The following is a 22,522-nucleotide window of genomic DNA, read 5'->3' as shown; positions in this document are numbered from 1 at the left end:
TTTCTCAGCCTGATTAGACCACTGGCCTGTCTCCCAGGAAACCCCATCCAACTATCAGGGCAGGGTAGATTACCACCCGGGTGCTCTGAAGAGTGGCCAGAGTGGGACAGTCTGGAAGGCTGAGCTGCTCATTCCAGCCAGGAACTGAGTAGACTAGAGTTCTTCTGTGAGATTCCCAAGGCCGAGGAGGCCCCTGCCTGGTGTAAGCCATGGCTCCTCTTTCTCGCCCAGCAGAGAAGGAAGCCCGAGTCATTCTTTTCTGTTTTCAGCTTCAAAGGAACATAACCATTTTTTTCCAAGTGGCCCAGTAGAGGCTGGCCTAGACCTCCATTTAGAAATTGCGTTTCAGGTATCTTTGTCAGGAGTAGCATTTAAGGAATGCTGTGAAAAGCCCTCATTCCCTTCAGGAGCATGACTGCGAAACTGTCAGCCTGGCCTCTGCTTAGAACTGAAGCAGGAATCCTTTGTCTTCCAGCTGTGGTAAGGGGTCATCTGATTTTTGCTTGACATCTGCAGTGGTTAGAAGCTCCCTTCCTCCAGACAACCTGTCCATTTCTGAGGGCTCTCATTTTTGAGATTAATCCCTATATTTGACACAGTGTGATTTTACAGAATATAAATTCTGAACTTCATAAACTTCCCCAAAAGAACATTTTTGTATACAAAGTAGAATAGAAGAGAGGGTTATAATAAAATTCTGACCCTCTATCATATCCACTTTGCTTTTTTAAAAATACAGAGCTCAACAAGCTATTTTCAGGCTGTCTTACGTGTTTATTTCTTTTTAAATTTTTGTTCTCATCTGTGCATTTTTTTAAAATGTCGTTGGCCCTCTTCTTTTTTTTTTTGAGGGGTTAGGTAACATAGTTACTACTATTACTGTTCCTAATATGCTGGTATATATTACTGTTAGTACCACTTCTTAACAGAGCCATCCCCAAGTGGAATCAATTTTCCCAAGAGGTCATGGACAGCAGGAATCCTAGACCAAAGAGGAGCCTATATTTCTGAGCCAGCAGAGCATTCCAGCTGGCTGATGGACTGGAGTTTAGCAAAGGCTATTCCTGTACAGACTCAAACCCAGGTCAGGAGCTTGCAGAACACAGAGCAGGGAAGGCCGCAGTTAGATATCGGCCTGGATCAGAACACTTCGGGAGCACCAAAAGCCTGCACATCCCCAGCCTGAGCTGCCCCTGAGATCCTGGAGTAAGCGAAGGCTTCCCTCCAGAAGTGCCACTAAGCCCAGCCTGACCTTCAAGTCTGAAGTCAGGAGCTAGCTAGGAGAATGAGAGAACAAATGACAACCACCCCAGGATGAGCTGTTCTGGTTAGCAGGGATGCTCAAGGTACCAACCCAGAAGAGAGTAACTCCAACACATCAACAGGCAGAGCCTCAGAGAAACACAGATTGGGCACAGACTCAGCCAGCATTCTTGGAAGCGATGCACTAAGGGCCGAAATCAGAGTTAGCAAGCATTTTCATACAAGGAGAAGAGGTGAGAATGTACTCAAGTAAAAGCTGGATGAGGCTGCCAGTTCTGCACTAGAGGAGGTGTCCTGCTCCGGTGTGGATGTGCAGGTGGTGCTGATCCTCTAGGACTCCTAGTTCTAGCAGGGGCAGCAAGGAGCTGCAGCGGACAGAAGCTGCTGGGCTGGGAGCCTGCCTGGTACCCGGGAGCTCCATGGCCCTCCTCAACTGCTCTTGGCTTTTGTTTCTTCTCATCTGTGCTAGCACTTAGCTAACTCACAGGGTAGTTTTGAAGATCAAATAATAGAGACCTGGAAGAATGGATGGATGGATGGACGGACGGACGGACGGACGAACCTAAGCACATACACATAGCACTTTGCATACCTTCCAGGGCTAGCCAGATGTTCACTATTAATAGCTATCATTCCCCACTGCCACTTGTATGATCTTGTGCAAACCATTTACCTAATGTGTCCCAATTCCCCATCTGTAAAATGGGGACAGCAGCACGGGCACTCCCTACCTTTTTGGGTGGTTGGGAGGCCCAAAAGGGACTGGCCAAGGAAGTGGAGAAGCATCTGTGTATTAGCTTCTACTATATGCCAGGCACTCTGCTAAGGAAGGCTTTAGATCCATCTCATTGGATAAGAATGTGTCTGTAAAGTGTTTAGAACTGGGATCAATCTTGTGGGCTGTGCCTTGGTGCCCTCAGGCATTAGGAAATGCTAGGCATTGGGACTACAGGACAAAAAAGGAAACTGTCCCTACCCTCCAGGAGCTGACTTCTTTTTTTTTTTTTTAATTTTTAATTTTAATTATTAATTTATTTGTTTTCAGTTTTCTACAATCACTTCCGTAAGTTTTAAATTTTCTCCCCTTCCCTTCCCAAGACAGCATGTAGCACATACATTCTTATTAAACACATTTTCACATTAGTCATGTTGCATGGAAGAATTAAAATGAATGTGAGAAACCATGAGAAAAAACAAACCAAATCAAAACATAACACAAGAGAAAATAGTCTGCTTCATTTTGCATTCTGACTCCACAGTTCTTTCTCTGGATGTGGAAGGCATTTTGCATCATGAGTCTTTTGGGAATGTTTTAGGTCCTTGCATTGCTATGAAGGACTAAGTCTACCAGAAAAATTCCTCACACGCTGTTGTTGTTACTGTGTACAAAGTTCTCCTGGTCCTGCCCCTTTCACTTAGCGTCAGTTCATGTAAGTCCTTCCAGGCCTCTCTGAAGTCTTTCTGTCTTTCTTATAGCACAATAGTATTCCATTACATTCATATACCCCAACTTGTTCAGGCATTCCCCAGTGGATGGGCATTACCTTGATTTCCAGTTCTTGGCCACCACAAAGAGTGCTGCTATAAATATTTTTGTACATGTGGGACTCATTCCCATTTTTATGATCTCTTAGGGATACAGTCTTAGAAGCGATATTGCTGGGTCAAAGGGTATGCACATTTTTGTAGCCCTTTGGACATAGTTCCAGATTGCTCTCCAGAATGGTAGGATTAACTCACAGCCGGGAGCTGATATTCCGTAGGAAGAGAAAATAGGGGCAAAATAAACTCCATGTGGTTAGGAATTGTTATCTACCTGGCCAGAAGAATGCTGTGTTCAGAGTGGGTGCATAAGTACCTATTTATTGAGCCTCAATGGATAGAGGCCCAGAGTCAGGAGAACCTGAGTTCCTTTGCAGGCTCAGACACTTACTAGTTGTATGACCTTGGTGAGTCACTTCATCCTGTCTGCCTCAGTTTTCTCATCTATAAAATGAGAAGGAAATGGCAAACCACTCCAGGATCTTTGCCAAGAAAACCTTTCCAAATGGGGTCATGGCGGGTCGGACACAACTGAAAACGCCTGAACAACATCTAATCAGTAGGTAAACATGTATTAAGCACCTGCTATGTGCCAGTCACTATGCTAAACCCTGGGTGTACAAAAAGAAGTAAAGGACTTGTCCTTTCCTTCAAGGAGCTCATCATCTAACCTATGGGTAGGAGATAATAAGCAATCATCCACATCCATACAAACAAGGAAATCAGAAAGAAAGAAAAGGCATTAGAAGAGTGCTGGGGAAGGCTTCCTGTAGGAGATGAGGTTTTATTTGAGACTTAAAAGAAGCCAGGAAGTAGTTGGAGCAGAGGAGGGAGAACATTCAAGGCATGAAGAAAGGCCAGAGAGAATATCCAGGGCCAAGAGATGGAGACGGAGGGCTTTCTTTGTTCATGGGACAACCAGGAGGCTGGTGTCACTGCATCAGAGAGTACATATTGGGGGAATAAGGTATAAAAAAATCCGGAAAGGTAGGAGAGGGCAGGTTAGGAAGGGCTTGGAAGGCCAGCCAGAGCATTTTGTACTTGTTCCTGGAGGCAGAAGGGCCACTGGATTTATTAAGTGGGGAGAGACATGATCTTGGAACTTGGCTTTAGGAAAATCACTTTGATGGCAGCATGGAGGATGGATCGGAGTGAGGCAAGCAGACTCTACCCCACCTCCCACCCCTAGCAGGTGATTGCAGTGTCAGAGAAAAGGGGATTCTATTCAAGGTGAGAACCACAGACCTTGGCAATAGCTTGGATATGGTGGATGAGAGAGAGTGAGGAGGCCAAGGTGACTGGATTGGGAGCCTGAAGGCCTGGGAGAATCCCATATATGACAGATACAAGATAGTTTTGGAGGGGAGGCATTAATGTGGGGGACAGGGTCCAGAAAGACCTCATATAGATACTCATATAAGTACAAAGATATGTACTTATATACTTTTGACTGTGTTGAAATCAAAAAGTTTGATTTGGGGCCTGTAGCACATCAGGAAAGCCCCACACTTAAAGCCCTTTGAATCTTAGATCTTGGAAGAGTCCTGAGCGACCCCAAGTCCAGGCCCTCTTCTTACAGATGAGGGAACCGTAAAAGTGAGAACTTGGCACTTTGGTGTAACATTTTTCAAGGACCTGGCATTTGAGTCAGGTTTTAAGCTTTGTAGTTAGTTAAGCCACATAACCATCTAGTTTAGCATAAATTCCAAGTTGTCCCCTTAAAACAGAGCTTTTATGGGCAGGTTACCATATTAATACATATGTTAGAAATGTAATGCATGATGATTTAGGCAAGTGGTTCTTGAAAAAGTTTAAAAACTGGGGGGCGGAGCCAAGATGGCGGAGTAGAAAGACGCACATACACATAGCTCCGAACCCACAACCCATAGAACATCTGTAAAAAGGAACTCACGGCGAATTCTGGAGCAACAGAGGCCACAGAACAGTGGAGCAAAGGAGATTTCTGTTCCAGAGGGACCTGCAAACCTTTCGCAAAAGGTCCTTCGCGCCGTGGACTGGGCGCCGAGTACAGCCCGGCCGCGGCACTGAGAAGAGCAGATCCGAGCAGGCTTCAGGGACAGAATCTCCAGCAGCCGCGCGGGTCCCTCCACCCACAGGTGACGGGAGTCGGTGAGAGGGTCTCTTTGGTGGGTCGAGAGGGAAGTGGGGTGCCCCCATAACTCAGGCCCCCTCGGGAGGCAGCACCTGAGGCAGCGGCAGACGAGCCTGGATCCATTGTTGAAGGTCTCTGCATAAACCCCCTGAGGGAAATGAGCCTGAGAGGCGGCCCTGCCCCCACCTGAGCACCTGAACTTAATCTCACACTGAATAGCAGCCCTGCCCCCGCCCAAAGCCCTGAGGCTGGGAAGCAGCATTTGAGTCTCAGACCCCAAGCGCTGGCTGGGAGGATCTGGAGGCGAAGTGGGTGTGAAGAGAATATTCAGAAGTCAAGTCACTGGCTGGGAAAATGCCCAGAAAAGGGAAAAGAAATAAGACTATAGAAGGTTACTTTCTTGGTGAGCAGGCATTTCCTCCCTTCCTTTCTGATGAGGAAGAACAATGCTTACCATCAGGCAAAGACATAGAAGTCAAGGCTTCTGTATCCCAGCCCACCCAATGGGCTCAGGCCATGGAAGAGCTCAAAAAGGATTTTGAAAATCAAGTTAGAGAGGTGGAAGAAAAGCTGGGAAGAGCAATGAGAGACATGAAGTCAAAGCATGAACAGCAGATCAGCTCCCTGCTAAAGGAGACCCAAAAAAATGCTGAAGAAAATAACACCTTGAAAAATAGGCTAACTCAATTGGCAAAAGAGGTTCAAAAAGCCAGTGAGGAGAAGAATGCTTTCAAAAGCAGAATTAGCCAAATGGAAAAGGAGATTCAAAAGCTCACTGAAGAAAATAGTTCTTTCAAAATTAGAATGGAACAGATGGAGGCTCATGACTTTATGAGAAACCAAGAAATCACAAAACAAAACCGAAAGAATGAAAAAATGGAAGATCATGTGAAGTATCTCATTGGAAAAACAACTGACCTGGAGAATAGATCCAGGAGAGACAATTTAAAAATTATGGGCCTACCTGAAAGCCAGGATCAAAAAAAGAGCCTAGACATCATCTTTCATGAAATTATCAAGGAAAACTGCCCTGAGATTCTAGAACCAGAGGGCAAAATAAGTATTCAAGGAATCCACAGATCACAGCCTGAAGGAGATCCAAAAAGAGAAACTCCTAGGAACATTGTGGCCAAATTTCAGAGTTCCCAAATCAAGGAGAAAATATTGCAAGCAGTTAGAAAGAAACAATTCAAGTATTGTGGAAATACAATCAGGATAACACAAGATCTAGCAGCTTCCACATTAAGGGATCAAAGGGCGTGGAATAGGATATTCCAGAAGTCAAAGGAACTAGGACTAAAACCAAGAATCACCTACCCAGCAAAACTGAGTATAATACTTCAGGGGAAAAAATGGTCTTTCAATGAAATAGAGGACTTGCAAGCATTCTTGATGAAAAGACCAGAGCTGAAAAGAAAATTTGACTTTCAAACACAAGAATGAAGAGAAGCATGAAAAGGTAAATAGAGAAGTCATAAGGGACTTACTAAAGCTGAACTGTTTACATTCCTACATGGAAAGGCAATATTTGTAACTCTTGAAACATTTCAGTATCTGGGTACTGGGTGGGATTACACACACACACATGCACACGCACACATACATAGAGACAGAGTGCACAGAGTGAATTGAAGAGGATGGGATCATATCTTTAAAAAAATGAAATCAAGCAGTGAGAGAGAAATATATTGGGAGGAGAAAGGGAGACATGGAATGGGGCAAATTATCTCTCATAAAAGAGGCAAGCAAAAGACTCATTAGTGGAGGGATAAAGAGGGGAGGTGAGAGAAAAACATGAAGTTTACTCTCATCACATTCCACCAAAGGAAAGAATAAAATGCACACTCATTTTGGTATGAAAACCTATCTTACAATACAGGAAAGTGGGGGATAAGGGGATAAGCAGGGTGGGGGGGGATGATGGAAGGGAGGGCATGGGGAGGAGGGAGCAGTTTGAGGTCAACACTCATGGGGAGGGACAGGATCAAAAGAGAATAGAAGTAATGGGGGACAGGATAGGATGGAGGGAAATATAGTTAGTCTTATACAACACAACTATTATGGAAGTCATTTGCAAAACTACACGGATTTGGCCTATATTGAATTGCGTGCCTTCCAAAGGGAAGGGGTGGGGAGGGAGGGAGGTAAAGAAGTTGGAACTCAAAGTGTTAGTATCAACTGTCGAGTAATGTTCTTGCCACTCGGAAATAAGAAATACAGTTAAAGGGGTATAGAAAGCTATCTGGCCCTACAGGACAAAAGAGAAGACGGAGACAAGGGCAGGGAGGGAGGATAGAAGAGAGGGCAGATAGGTCATAGGGGCAATTAGAATGATTGGTGTTTGGGGGGGGGGGGCGGATAAAAGGGGAGAAAATTTGAAACCCAAAATTTTGTTAAAATGAATGTTAAATAAATAAATAAAAGTAAATTTAAAAAAAAGAAAAAGTTTAAAAACGTAGTAACAAATATCATTAAGTAACTGTCGTTAGCAATTAGGAAGAGTTTCTTCAGGAGAGGAAGTGTGCTGTAGTGACGAAAAGTGCTGGCCTTGGAGCGCCGAGAATTTGGCTTTTGGACCTGCCTCTGGGGGCAGTTGGGTATAGATCAGTGGCCATAGAGAGTCAGGAGGACCTGAGTTCAAATTCATTCCTCCACACTTAATAGCTGTGTAACAGTGGGTAAGTAAACCCTGATTCTCCTTCTCCCTTGCCGCCAAAAGAAAAAGACCTGCCTCTGGCAGATCCTGGACTGATTATTTAGCCTCAGTATTCTAAGTTAGTGGTGTCAAACTTGAATAGGAAAGAGTATTTATGTAAGGATCCCTGTGGGCCACATAGTGACCAAGAAAACCACAAATTAGTATTATCTATGTTTTATTGGATTTTCATTTATTTTGCTAAATATTTCCCCATTCCCATTTTAGTCTGGTTCGAACTGCACTGAGCAGCATTGTGAGCCATGTGCTGTGTTTGACGCTTCTGTCAGAGGTTGCAGAGAAGGTGTAGACCTGCATTGGTAGCAGGAACTTCCTCATTAATCCCTCTGCTAGTGAAACCACAGGTCCTATCTTTACTCTCCATTCTAAAAATAACACAGCTAGCCCAGCTTTCCCCCTATATTTTCTTTTCCTCACTTGTGAAAGGACAGTTGAATTTAGGGATATTCTGCAGTGACCTCTGAAATTCCAGGATCTATGGGTTGGAGCCCAGTTAAATGAGCCTAACAGTTCTCTAAGGAGTTTTGGGTTTCTTTTATTTGAGAACCAAATTGCAAGGAATACATTTTCTTTTAAATCAGTTCAGTAGAATCATCTATGTACTTATTTTTGGAACGTTAATTTGGATCAGTCAGACTGGCTGAATGTCTAAGACAAGTTAATTTTTATCTGCAAAGTACTGTACTGTACCATTTTCTATTCAGATAATTAAAGTTCACAGAAATGTAGAGCTTCAAGAACTTAATGGCTTCCTCTCAAAATAACCCATTCACAGTTGATAGGTAACATTTTAACCACTTAAAAATGTATACAGTATATGGCCCTTGTGTATTTCAAGGTGGTGTCCATTTTCCTCAGTCCAGCTTTTAGCAGCAGGTTTTTACTGACTCTAGTCTCTTCTATGACTGTAAGTAGTGACAGCAGTAAAAATCCAAGTGAGTCACGTTGTCCTTCCCAGTAGTCACCTTGGCAGGCTGTACACTTGCTGCGGTGATGCCCCATTGCGTAAAACATGTTTGGGAATTACCCTGAGACCCGATTCACAAGCTGTGCAGGAAATCAGGCTCTTGCTGTTGGAACCACGGTGGTATTAGCCAGTTTGATCGCCTATCTCATTCAACAGTGAGCACCTGCTCAGTGATTTCCAGGTCCCACCTGGAAGGGCCAGGATAAAGAGCAGTGTAAATCTAAGGGAGGAGCCCTATAAGCCTTCATCACAGAGTATGATGCCAGGTGGTCTGGGAGAGCCAGTGCTGAAGTCATCTGACCTTTTCTTTCCTAAGACAGTTCTAGAAGACAAGTTCTGAATTTGTTATGAGCGATGATGTCATTGTTGGAAGAGGTCAGGAAATTCTTGGGTCCTGCTAGCTCACATTGTCTAATGTTCCCAGCCCCACTTTCCAACAAGGCAGTGATTGTTGTGCAGTCACATCTGACTTTTGTGACCTGATTTGGGGTTTTCTTGGCAGAGTTACTAGAATGGTTTGCCATTTCCTTCAGCTCATTTTACACATGAGGAAACTGAGGCAAACAGGTAAATTATTGAAGGCAGTAATACTCCATCATTTTCCCTGTATCACTTGTTTAGCTGTTCCTGAGTTGTTGAGCACCTCTTTGTTTCTAGCTTATTGTTCATGCATTTATGGGACTGTGAATATAGGGGGTCAGAACTTTTCTTGCATGATTCCAAAGGGTTTTCCACAACATTTAGACCAATTCAGAGCCCTGCTAGTGGGGAATGAGCATGCCTGACTTCCTATAGCCTCGCCAACATTTGCTTGCCACTTTTATTCATCCCTGACAGTTTAACAAGTGTGAGCTGATCTCAGGCTTCGAGTTGTTTTAACTTGGATTTCCTTTATTAGTGATTTTGATGGTTAATGGTTTGCTTTCTTCTTTTGAAAATGGTTCTGTTCTACCAATATTTAGTGAGTATCCGCTAGAGAAGGGGTACGGTACGCTGATCTACACTTCGGCCAGACTAAATGCCTGAGGGCACCATGTTGTTTTCTTCTGGGGTGGGGGAGATCACTGAGAGTCTTTGGGCCTTGAGTTCATGCACCATCCGCCTCCTGGATGTGTTGGTTTCTAGGTCTTGCTTATTTCATCTTTTCCATCATCTGCTTTGATGGACTTGCCTATTCACCTTCATGAGAAGATTGGTCTACATCTGCCTCACTTTTCTCCCCTTTAGGTGTAGCCTGCCTTCATGTGTCTTCTCTCCTTTGCTTCCAGGCTCCAAGTAAGACACACTGCCCTTCCTTTCTAAGGTTAATCCCTCAGCTTGTGCTCCTGACCCCGTCCCTCCCCCCTCCCCATAGCTGTAGTTGTGTCAGTTGATGTGTCTGCCTTTCCAGCCAAACCTCCAATTTTCAGTCTCTTCCCCTCTACGGACTCTCTTTATCTACAGATGTTCCCAGTTCTTCGTCCAAAATTAACTTTCCCTAAAACCTGCCCACCCACTTAAGTGACCGACCCATTTCTCTTTTCCCTCTAGATTTAATGAAGCACTGTTCCCTCTCATGGGCCATACCTCCTTACCTTTGTGTTCGCTGAATCTTTTTTTTTTTTAGTACATATTTTGTCCGTGAGACTTTGCAGTGCTTCTTAAACTGTGGGTTGTGACCCCAGTTGAAGGAGCCTTGCTCTAGAGTGAGCACATGCCACGTGCCGTCTCTTAGGTGCTTCTGAAACCGATTTGTTGGGGTTAGTTCAGTTATTTTTGTTCAACCCCATTGAAGATTTCCTTGTCAAAGATACTGGAGCAGCTTGCCATCTCCTTCAGCTCATTTTACACGTGAGGAAACCGAGGCAAACAGGGTGAAGTGACTTGTTCAGGGTCACCCAGCAGACTGGGTCTGTTTGTGGAGGACGGAGTTCAGTCCTGCCCCTTAGAAAGGGTCACGGGAGAAGGCTGTGAGAAGACGCAGGGCTCCAGGACTTCGCTTTGTTGCCAGTGACTTGGCTTTTGTTCTTTCCATCGATTTGGAACGGCCAGAACTTAAATCGGAGACAGGCAGTGGGGACCCTGGGGGCTGCTTTGCTCAATGATCCCCCACCCCCTGAGAGGAGGAGCTCTCTCCTCCTTTTGATTACAGACATTCTAGGGGGGAAAGTATATCAGTTATATCAAATCAAGAGGCATTTATTAAACACTTACTCCATACCAAGCACTGGAGATACAAATAATAGCCCCCAAAAGACAATCCCTGACCTGGAGAAGCTTATACTGTAATGGGGGAAAGAGGAGAAGGGAAGGGCACTTTTTTAAAAATTAGAAAGATTTTTAAATTCTACACAAAACCCCCAATATAACCAAGATTTAAAAAAATATTTGTTTTCAGTTTTCAACCATCACTTCCATAAGTTTTAATTTTTCTCCCCCTCACTCCCCAAGGCAGCCTGCAGTCTTATATGGGCTCCACACATACATTCTTATTAAACCCATTTTCACATTAGTCATGTTACATAGAAGAATCAAAACAAATGGAAGAAACCGTGAGGAAAAAACAAAACAAACCAAAACATAACACAAGAGAAAATAGTCAGCTTCATTCTGCATTCCAACTCCAGAGTTCTTTCTCTGGAAGTGAAGGCATTTTGCCTCAAGAGTCCATTGGGCATGTTTTAGGTCCTTGCCTTGCCTTGCCTTTCTGTCAGAACTGTGGCTGTTACTGTGTACAGTGTTCTCCTGCTTCTGCTCCCCTCACTCAGCATCAGTTCACGTAGTCTCTCCAGGCCTCTCTGAAGTCTTCCTGTTCATCATTTATTGTAGCACAATAGTATCCATTACATTCAGATACCACAACTCGTTCAGCCATTCCCCAATGGATGGGCATTTCCCTCAATATAGCCAAGATTAAAAAAAAAAAAAAACAGGAGAAAATGTTATGTCAAATATAGCTGATAAAAATTTTAGATTAAAAAATAGGCATGACTGATAAATTACTTGATGACCATAGCTAGTTCCTCACCAGCAAAGGTGCAGAGAATGACTTCCCATTCATCAGGAGCATTTCAGTGATGTTCGGCAGGCCGTTGTGTGGAGGTGGCCATGGCTGCTGCTGGTGTGGGGTGGGATGTGCCGAGGCAGCACCCAGGACATCCAGGTGGCCTGAGGCCTCCCTCAGCGGAGCGCTTCGTTTGTCGCTCAACAATCGCTGCTCTGATGGCGATTTCTGGTCAGAAGAATGTGATGTGTTGGGAATAAATGATCTGTTTTCTGCTTGCGTTGGAGTTTTTTTGTTGATAATGCTGCTTATGGTAACAGAAGAACTGGGGCAGTGAGCAGCTTCAGTCACGCCCTCCTGTCCTCATGGCATTTGGACTTCCATTTTGTGTCATCCTTAAGACTGTTGGGGGTTCATGATGATCTTCGTTGTATTGGAAAACAGCTGGCATCCATCTTGAATCATATTTTTTTCCAAAGCATTTTACATAGTGATTTGTGCTTTTCAGTAAATTTCTCACAAGGACCCTGGATGACAGTGGCAGTGGTGTTTACCTCCATTTTATAGGTGGGAAAACTGAGGCTCTGAGAGGTTAAGATTACTCTAGCTCCAGAGGCAGTAGGTCTTTGAAGCTGTCTTCATGCTTCAGTTTCCCAGCTTTCCTGACTTTCATTCCCCTCCGCTGTGGAGTCAGACTTGGCTTCCCTGCCCCAAGTCTGCCTGCACAGCTGCAGCAGTGCTCTTCCTTCTTGCCCATGTCCCGTCTCTGCTCAGTAAACTTCAGTGAGGTTCCTGTCTGTTACCTCTAAGACAAAATGTGGCTCTGGTCAGAAGCTTACGTATTCCCTGGGGCCCATCGGGATGGGTAGCCTCTTCTCACGTCACTCCTTTTCATACTCAGTGGGCCAGACGAACCAGCCATTGTGTTTCTCCCACAGAGAGAACCTCACCCCTCCTGTCCCCTCCCCTCTTGTTTTCTCCCCTTCTCTCTTCTCCTCTCCCCTCCCGTCCCCTCCCTCCCCTCCCTTCCCCTCCTGTCTTCTTTCCCCTCCCCTCCCCTCCCCTCCTGTCTTTCCTTTCTCCTCCCCTCTCCTCCCTCCCCTCCTCTCCCCCCTCCTCCTCTCCTCTCCTGTCTTCTTTCCCCTCCCCTCCCCTCCCCTCTCCTCTCTCCCCTTCCCTCCAGACACCTCAGATGCCAGCTCTGGGACCCTGGGAAAGTGACTGAAACCTTTTCCAGCCTCAGTTTCTTCATGTGTAATATGGTTTAAAAGGAGCAGACACCTACCTCCACACAGTTGTAACAGGAATCTAGTGAAATAACCTCAGTAAAGCATTTGGCAACCCCTACGTCTCTCTGTCAGTGCTCCTTATCAGTCATCATCAGTGAGGGAATTTACAGTGTCCTGAATCAGATCTCCCTGGAACTTGTGCTCATTGGTTCTAATTCTTCCTTTTGAATTGACACCAAGTGAGTCAAGAAGTTGAGGTTTCAGTGGACTTCTGATCTCCCTGTTGGGATTCCTTCCTGAGCCAGAGTACCTTCTCTGCATGTATACCCTGCACTGGCCAGGCCTGTTCTGATGGAGCAGCCCACTGGTTATTTGAATGGGGCTGAAATCTGCATCGCCATGATTTCCACCCATTGTGGACCAAACAGAATAAATCCATTCCCTTTTCATTATCAGTTCACCCAACAGCTATCATGTATTTTTTCAACAGGCATCTGTTAAGTTGTTAGTCATAGTCAGCCAGATGCAAAGAAAAAGCAGAAACCCCCCCTGCCCTCAGGGAACTTCCATTGCAAGGGGGTAGAGGGGAGACCATATGTGCACAGATATGCATGACTGAATTATACAGAGGAGTTGACAGCTGACTTTGGATGGGGACAGCTCCCGGCAGGAGGGCCCAGGGCACAGCCTCCCGCCCAGTTTGGGCTTCTAAAAGGCAGAAGTGGGTAGGGAGAGCATTCCTGGCATGGAGGACAGAGGGTTGAGGCGTGAGGACACTGGAAAGACAGGAAGTGGGTAGGCTGCCAAGAGCTTTGGAAAGCAAACAGAATGATTCCAGATGTGTTAGAGAAACACTGGAGCTTATTGGGTGGGGAAGGATAGGGACCTGGACCTGATCTGCCATGTACTCTATCTCTTTGGCAATTCTATGGAGGATGGATTTGAGGCAGGGATACCAATCAGCCAATAGGTTCTGCTCTAGTCTGCATGGGAGGTGCTGAGGGTCTGCACTGGGATGGGGGCATTGTTCGAGGAAATTGGGGGGAAGTGTTGGAGAGATGGGACAGAACGGGCTTGGCTGTGGGGGCGAGTAAGCATGAGTGTTTAAGGGTGACCCCAAGGCTCCCCGTCTGGGTAGAAGCAAGCCCTTTTGTGTGAACACTCCATACACCTCCAGTTGACTCTTATCATAGACTTCCAAAGGACACACCCTAGGTGCCCAGCTGCTCTGATACCTGTGGACATTGCCTCCTCCCTCGCTCTTCTGACTCTTGCTCATTCCTTTATGCCCGCAGACCCAGACTTCCTGACACATTTTAGACAGGCCCTCCTTTAAACCTATCTGTAGAAGGCAGCTCTTGCTGCTGGGAGGAAGGCTGCCTGTTGCTATGTGGGTTGGGTGGTTTTGTTTTCCCTTGGTAGCACAGCATTGGAAGACAGAGGCCCTAGAGCACAGTCCTGCAGCGTGACGCCTGTCTCCCACCTTCGTGCTCTGGACCACAGCCCTTCTTCCTGAACCTGGTTCTTCTTTTAAATTTGGGGCCTGGAACGGTGTTGATGATGATGACAACAATAAGTAGTGAGAATAACAAAATGAAACACCATGTAGCGTTCTTGGGAAGCAGCTGATAGCATTTTTCCTGTTCAACTGAAGAAGAGCCTGAGATATTAAACTAGCTGTGCATAGCTCTGTGCCCATCAGAGCCAGGATTCAAACCCAGGGCACTTGACTCCAGGTCTAGTACGCCTGCCCAGTATGAGAAGATAAAGCCTTAGTCCCTAAGGAATTTATAATCTAGTGATATTCCTTTCCAGCTTTAACGCTTAGTTTCTGCAAGTAGAATGCATCAGTGTTGTGGTTATTTAGTTGATTTTCAGTCTTATCTGACTCTTCATGACCCCGTTGGGGGATTTCTTGGCAAATACTGGAGTGTTTGTCATTTCCTTCTCCAGGTCATTTTACAGAAGAGGAAACTGAGGCAGACAGGGTGAAGTGACTTGCCCAGGGTCACACTGCTGGTTAGTGTCTGAGAAGATGAGTGTTCCTGACTCCAGACCTGGCGCTCTATCTACTGCACCACCTAACTGCCCTGATACATAGGGACAGTAACCTCATCATAACTTGAATGCTTCAGAAGATCCCAGGTTTCTTTGGCAGGGTTACTACTTCCGTCACTTCAGGTCACACTTCCTCCATGCCCTTGTACACAGTCCTTAGTGAGGGGCCCAGCCTGAGCCAATGAGCTTGAGCATACAGCCAGACCTGGTTGTGTTTGACGCACGCTTCCTTTAGTCCTCCTACCTGATTTGACAGGGCAGGCCACCCTTGGATGCATGACCAGGGCTCTTGGAGAAGTTCCCAGCCAACGGGAGGGATCTGAGCTGGCTGATTTGTCCAGAGACCAGTGGATTTCCACCACTGAAGGAACTGGGGGAAGCAGGCAAAATTGCAATAAGGAGAAAGTGCTGGTAATGAGTTGCAGTCATGGTTAGGAAGTGTCACAGAAGTGCTGAGCGAGTCATGCCTCGTTTGCTCTTCTCCAGCAGATCTCAGGCATGTCATGAGCTGGGGGATGCCTGCAGAGGGAGGCTGCAGAGGGAGGCAGCCGGATTGCTCTTCCCACTCAGAACGAGGTTCCCTTGGTCCCAGGACTGAGCCCAGGCGCTTACAGCTGCTCTTCTGATCGTCCTGTGGAAGTTTTGGTGCTTGAGTTACCCCTCTCTTCCCACCCTCACACTTTACCTCCAGGTGATTTTTGTATCAGGTTTCCAGTGTTGCCACCTCAAGAATGAATTTAAAGACCAAAAAATTAGACCAAAACACTTTAGCATCCGACTGTGGTGATTCTTGGATTCCTAGCCAGTCACAGGGGACCAAGTCTTCTCATTACCAGCATTATCACAAGTCAAAGTTCTTTCCTCCTGAACCTTCTCTCAGATTAAGTGCAGAGATATCTCCAGATCTGACTTAGTCCAGATGCCTTCTCCAGCGCATTACCCCATCTGTTGGGGCAGCGAGGTGGTGCAGTGGATAGAGCACCAGTGCAGGAGTCAGGAGGACCTGAGCTCACTAGCTGTGTGACCTTGGGCAAATCACTTAACCCCAATTGCCTCATCCTGGGCCATCTCCAGTCATCCTGATGAATGAATATGTGGTCACTGGATCCAGATGGCTCTGGAGGAGAAGTGAGGCTGGTGACCTGCACAGCCCTCCCTCATCCAGAACAAAGTCAAGTGCAAGTCATGTTATTATTTCTCTGATGGCACGCTCTTCTTCAGCAACGAAGGACAAATGCACACCCATCTGTCATCCCCATTCTCTCACTTACCTTCTCCCTGTCTACTGGCTGCTTCTCTACTGCCTATTGATATGCCCCCGTCTCCACCATTGGCAACCCGCCCTGGTTTTAGCCATGCTTCCGTAGTAACTGTTATCCCACATCTCCTTTTTGTGGCTAACCTGGAGAAGGCTGTCTCTACTTCCTTTTTCCTCATTCTCTTCTTAACTCTCAACAACCTGGCTTCTGATCTCATCCTTCAACTGACACTGCTCTCTCCTGTTTCCAATGTTTATTTAATGGCCTCTGTCCTCATTGTCCTTGACCTCTTGGCAGCCTTGGACCCTGTTGATCACCTTCTTCCCCTTCATGCCCTCTTCTCTCTCTCTTCGCAGGGTATCACCCTCTTCTGGTTCTCCTTTGACCTCTCTGACAGCGCTCTCTAGGTGTCTTTTGCAGGATCTTACCCTGGCCACACCTGCTACCTGTGGATGTCCCATGGGGCTTACCCACCGTGTTCTAACCATCTCTTCTTCCTGGGATGTTTCTAACCTCTCCCTTCATCGTTGTCCACATGGTTTGTAGATTGCTAATCCACAAACACGGTCTGTCTGCAGGAGCACCTTCAGGCTCCCTATTGTCTCTGCTTAAATTCCAAACTGATGTCACATGACTTCCCCTTGTGCGTCTTGAATCCATCCCTTCTGTCATTCTTCATCATCAGTCCTCTGGAGATGTGTTTGATCAGACTTAGTAAGGCTTTCAGAATCAGTAACTTTTACAATGTGGTTGTTTTCCTGGATGCAGAGCAGATTTGCAGAGGAGATACAACCAGTGTGGGAGATGACAGTCAGGATGCAAAAAGATTTGGATTGGTTAAGACAGTGGGTCAGATCCAGTTAGGTGAGATTTAAGATATACAGAAAATCCTGTGCTTGGGGCTATGCAAGGACTCAGTAGAGTTGCTTAGCCTGAAAAAGAGATGACTTGGGGAGAAAAAGAAATGTGCCACCAATCTGGAGAATGGGCCTGTGGAGGAAGAGTCAGGCTTGCTTTACTTGACCTGGGGCTCAGAATCAGGAGCAGTGAGATCCTTTTAAGAGGTAGATTTAGAAGCTGTTCAAAAATCAAATGGGGCTGACTCCGGGCACACAGCGCTGGGCATGCATTAGATGCTGCATAAGGTTTTCAAGTAGAATAGATGGCCACTTGTTTGATCCATTGTAGATCTTGGTTCTTGGTCAGATAGATGCTGGTCCTTTGTTCAGATTCTGTGCATCTGCTTTCTGAGAGGGAGAGCTCTTTGCTTCCTCCTCTTTTATCCCTTTCTCCTATGACCTTGGAGGAAAACACCTTTGAACTTTTCTGTAGACTTCCTTGTGACCTGAATGTGGATTGGGAAGCTGTAACAACATATATTACTTTCTGACTTGCTTTTTTCTTAAAGGATCAAAAAATTAATGTGGTGAAAGGAGCAGAACCAGGAGAACTTTGTACACAGCAACAACCACAGTGTGCAAGGAATTTTTCTGGTAGACTGAGTCCTTTATAGCAAAGTAAGGACCTAAAAAATTCCCAATGGACTTTTGAGGCAAAACGCCTTCCACATCCAGAGAAAGAACTATGGAATTGGATTGCAGAATGAAACAGACCATTTTCTGTTGTATTTTATTTTGTTTTGTTTTATGGTTTCTCCCATTCATTTTAGTTCTTCTATGCAACATGACTAACGTGAAAATGTATTTAATAGGAACGTATGTGTAGAACCTATAGAAGATGGCTCACCGTCTGGGGAGAGAGTGGGGGAGGGGAAAAAATCTAAGATATATGGAAGTCATTGTAGAACACTGAAAACAAATAAAATAATTTTAAAAAATTAAAGATTCAGCCTCTGCTAGGCCCTGGACTGTAGTAAGTAGCAAGAACACTGTACGTAGAGTCAGGCCAGGAAAACCTGGGCTGGAATCCTTCCCCTCACATTGCCTGGCTGTGTGACTGTGGGCAGATGATCCCCTCTCATCTGTGCAGTGAGGAGAACGATGTCTGTTGTGCCTGTTCTCGATCAGAACCTCCTTCTCCTAACCTTGGATCAGGATTATCTGATAGGAATCTTAAATTCAGTGTTATATTCCACAAACTCATGAAAATGTTTTTATTAATAAAGAAAAAACCATTGATAACCATCTGAAAAGTAGTTGGAACTCAGCCAGAAACAGGACGTCAGATTACCATGAGATAGCATTGTGAACCTGTTACAGCGAAAGACAATCGAACGCGCCAGACAGGGGAGAGGCAGGCAGACGGACTCTGCCGGGGGTTGTGAGGACGTGCAGTGAGAAGTTGGGAATTGTTTTCACCTTTGTCCCAGGATGCTGCTTCTGGACTATGTCATTAAAGGGAAAAAACCATGGCTGTGCAAATACTCACAAGACCGTGTGGGATCCTTTTTGTCTCCTCTTTCCCAGCTGTCTCAGCCTCTTCCCCTGTGAAGTGAAGGAGCTAAGGGCCTTGCCTTCTTCAGTGGTTATGTAAGAATAGATAATGCTGAGCGTTAGGGAAGGAGTTGGCTTTGGTACTTATTCTACATCTTCCATCTGTGCTTGGAAATAGGACCCTTTCCAAAGCAGGGCCATGCTCACATGAGCCTCTCACTCTAAAACTTTCACAGACTCCCCATTGCCTATGGAACGTAGTGTACACTCCTAATCCTGGTGTCCCAGCCCTCCCACAGTCTGGTGGCACCTTGTTTTGCACCTGCTTTCTCACACTGCTTTCCCTGGGCTCCTCACTGATCTGCTCTTGGATCTTATCTCCAGGCCTCCTTCTGTGCTGCCTTTAAGTCCTGGCTCCTCCATGAAGCTGGCCTTGATGCTTCCCCCTGCTGGAAATGATCTCTCCAGCTTGGAGCTTTTCATGGTGTGCCCTTGTTTGGATATATTCTTTCACCTGATTAGGACCTGTATAGCCATGCCTTTTCTCTTCCGCTAGACCAGCAGCTCTAGAAGAGTGGGAGGGTGTGCTGTTTCCCCTATAGCCAAGTGAACACCCTTGGACCCTGAATAAATGCTTGAATTGAATTGACACAGTCAGATACACACAGAGTTCATTCTTCTTTCATGAACCTCAAAGAAACACAATTTCAGCAAGAGCAGAAGTGATGTGTGCCTTTGGATTTGTTCTGAATTTGGATCCCTTTCCTGGTTGAGCAGAGAGCTGAAAGTCTTTTGTTGGTCAGGTGAACACAGCAAATCTTGGTACTGCTTTGGAATGGAAACCTCAAAATGAACGATTGCTCAGGACCCTTCCTTTTCGCACATTCTGCACTGTTGTCATTTTCCATGTGTAATCACTAAACTGCATTCTGGCAGGACAGGGCAAGTCTCCAGGCTGATTTTGGCTGTTTGTGGTTGGGCGGTAGGTAAGAGTTGTGGGCACAGACTAGAAGAGGGGAGGTGTTACAGGGGACAGGCTGTATTTTTGGCACATGGACTTGACAATCTTTTTCAGCAGGAGAAATGTTGATGTGCTCTCTCTGCAGTTCCTTTTGGCCCTTTCTTTGGTGGTTGCGCCCCGGTGCAGGCAGGATGTTTAAAGAATGACTGTGATGGAGGTCATATGGGAGAACACATATAACTGTGCAGTCTCCTTTTCTTCAGACTGACTTAATTCTCTCCTTCTGGCAAAGACAGACCACCTTCCACCTGGAGAAAGCTGCTTTTGTTCCAGATGGCTAATTGTTAGGCCAGCCAGGATGGTAGAGTCAGGCGGCAGGCGGCAGGCGTCAGGAGGCCTGCAGGGCCTGCACTCCATCCTACCTTGCCATTAGTGCCCTGGGGGTGTTTGCTCCAGGAGTATCCTGCAGATTAATCCAACTCAAGCACAAATCCAACCCCTTCATCTCCTTCTTCAAGAAGCCTGAGTAGCTCCCTTTGCTGCCTCCAGAACCAAGTATAAAACCCTCTGTTTGGCTTTTAAAACCCTCTATAGTTTGCCCTTCCACTTCCATGAGCCCTTTGATCCAGTGACCCTGGCCTCCTGACTGTTTCTTAAATAAGACCCTCCATCTCTTTTCTCTGGGCACTTTCACTGGCTTTTCCCTGTGCCTGGAATGTTCTCGATCCTCCTCTCCACCCCCTCTTGGATTTCCTGGATTCTGAGGCCCAGCTCAAATCTCACCTTCCACAGGAAGCTTCTCTAGTTTCCCCTTAATGCAAGCGTGGATGGTCTTGTCAGGCCTGTCTGTGGCTCGCTTGCACATACACGTACACATACCTGTTTGTGTGTTGTCTCCACTGTTAGATTTTTTGCCTAGCACAGAGCAGGCACTTAGTAAATACTTGACTGACTTCAGTCTTGTCCCCTCAAAAAGTAAATTAGGAGGATAATCTGTAAGAACCCCCTTCAGTTCCAATATTCTGTGGGTTTTTTAAATCTCTATTTCAAATCAGGACTAATTGGTGGTGGTGGCATATATAGATATATTTTTCTTTTAAAATTATGTAAAGGGATAGACAGCAGAAGGGCCCCAGATGTATACAGTATGGTATTTGAGGAGGCACCAGTTACTACTGGTCTTGACTTGACAACATTCCGAGCCCGTTTGGGATGGTCTTTTAGACATTCCCAATCAAACATTTATTGAGAATGGATCCGTAAGCACTTGTAACTAGGTCCTGAGTTTCCAGATAAAAGCAGAGCAGTCACTGGCCCTGCAGAGTTTCCATTTCTAATGAGGGTGACAGCGTGTGCCCAGATAGGTCTGGGCCAAGCAAACATGAGGCAGCCTTGTGGGATGCATTTCCGAGGCCAATCCCATGCAGGTAGTTGTTGGGCTAGATGCCTCCTGAGGTCCCTTCTAGGTCTGAGAGGCTCAGATTCCGTGCCCTCGATTTGCCCCAGGACAGTCCCATGTCTTTGGGGAGGAGAGATTCCCTGAGTCGGCCATGTTGCACCAGTCATGACTTGGTCATCCTTGGCAGGTCCGTGATCTTAGTGCCGTGTCTGAGCTGCCAGGCGTCTCTCTAAGTGGTTTCTCATGTCCCTTCTCTCTGTCTTTCAGTTCCGCATATGACAACGTCAACAAGGTCCGTGTGGCCATCAAGAAAATAAGCCCCTTTGAGCACCAGACCTACTGCCAGCGGACACTGCGTGAGATCAAGATCTTGCTGCGCTTCCGCCACGAGAACATCATTGGCATCAATGACATCATCCGGGCCCCAGCCATCGAGCAGATGAAAGATGTGTATCCTTTGTCAGAGGAGGGTGGAGCTGCAGCTGGTTCACAAGCTCGTGAGGCAGCGGGGTGGGGGGCAGCTACAGGCCGTGGGGAAGTGCAGCCAACATTCTGTGGTCAATGAGGAGTCGTGAGGAGAGCCGGCCCCCCAGCTGCCAGCTTTGCTTTGTGTGACTTCTCAGCGTTTCCTTTCTGTCTGTCGGTCTTTTTGTTGGCAGCGTGGTAGCTGAATGTGTTGTTTTGTTTCATTCTGCATCAGTTCAGCCAAGTCTCCCCATGTCCTCTGAATTCTTCACACTCCCAGTTTCCTTCATAAATACTCTGTTCAAGTCATTAGCCTTTCCTTGTTCAACTGTTGCCTGATGCACAGACACCCACAGAAGGGCTAGTGTAAACGATCAGCGTGTACACGTGCTCTTTCCTTCTGTCCTTCCTGGGCTAAAGGACTGTATGCTTGACAGCTGAGGGAAATGAATCCCTAAACAGAGTGACTTTTCTAGGGTCACCTGGAGAAGTGTCACAGGCAGGGTTTGACCAGAAGGCCTCTAGCTCCAGAGTCATCACCTGTCTTCCTTGCCCTCCTCCTCTGCAGAGGTAAGAGATGGAGGCCTGCCAAGGTGACCCTGTGGCCTACCCCATGCTGAAGTGCTTAAATCATGCCAGTATAAAGTGAAGGTACTGAGAGATAGAAGCCACCCTGCCTCTAGTGTTGGTGATCCCTCCCTAGAACGTCACACCAGCCCTGGACTGATGCAGTGACCTCCTTCTTGACCTCCCACCCCAGTCCGCCTTCTTTGGTCTGCCAGAACAGTTCTCCTAAAACTTAGAGCTCTCCCTGTCACTTCCCTCCCCACGCCTCCACGTCTCCCTCTTAACCTCTAGGACCAAATGCAGCCCTTTGTCATTCACAGCCCTCCATCAGCAGGCCCCAGCCTTCCTGTCCAGCCTTACTTCCTATTTCTCTCCTCCCTGCATCATTTGGCCTTCAGGGCATTCTCATGTGCAGCTCTCTCCCTTCTGGTCTCTGTGCCTTTGTCCAGGCATTTCCCTAAGCCAGGAGTGCCTTCCCTCTTCAGATCCTTCATTTCCTTTAGGGTTTACCAGAATCTTCTCCTGTTTCCTCCATCTGCTATCTGGGCAGCTGGTGATACAGTGGCTAGAGCACTGTGCCTGGAGTCAGGAAAACCTAAATAAGCCT

At 46.3% G+C, this 22,522-nt stretch overlaps 1 protein-coding gene across 1 annotated transcript in view; it reads left to right on the top strand.

Annotated features, from left to right (window-relative positions):
• Nucleotides 1–22,522, top strand: part of MAPK1 (mitogen-activated protein kinase 1) — a 77,316-nt gene that overhangs the window by 34,866 nt on the left and 19,928 nt on the right. The window contains exon 2 of the mRNA XM_072599684.1: nucleotides 21,151–21,333. Coding sequence (XP_072455785.1) covers nucleotides 21,151–21,333 — 183 coding nt within the window. The remainder of the gene's footprint in view (nucleotides 1–21,150; nucleotides 21,334–22,522) is intronic.

Source organism: Notamacropus eugenii, chromosome 4 (assembly GCF_028372415.1).
Source record: "Notamacropus eugenii isolate mMacEug1 chromosome 4, mMacEug1.pri_v2, whole genome shotgun sequence".
In the NCBI taxonomy this organism is placed as follows: domain Eukaryota; kingdom Metazoa; phylum Chordata; class Mammalia; order Diprotodontia; family Macropodidae; genus Notamacropus; species Notamacropus eugenii.
Note: the sequence above shows the minus strand (reverse complement) of the source record. Positions and strands in the feature narration are given on the sequence as shown.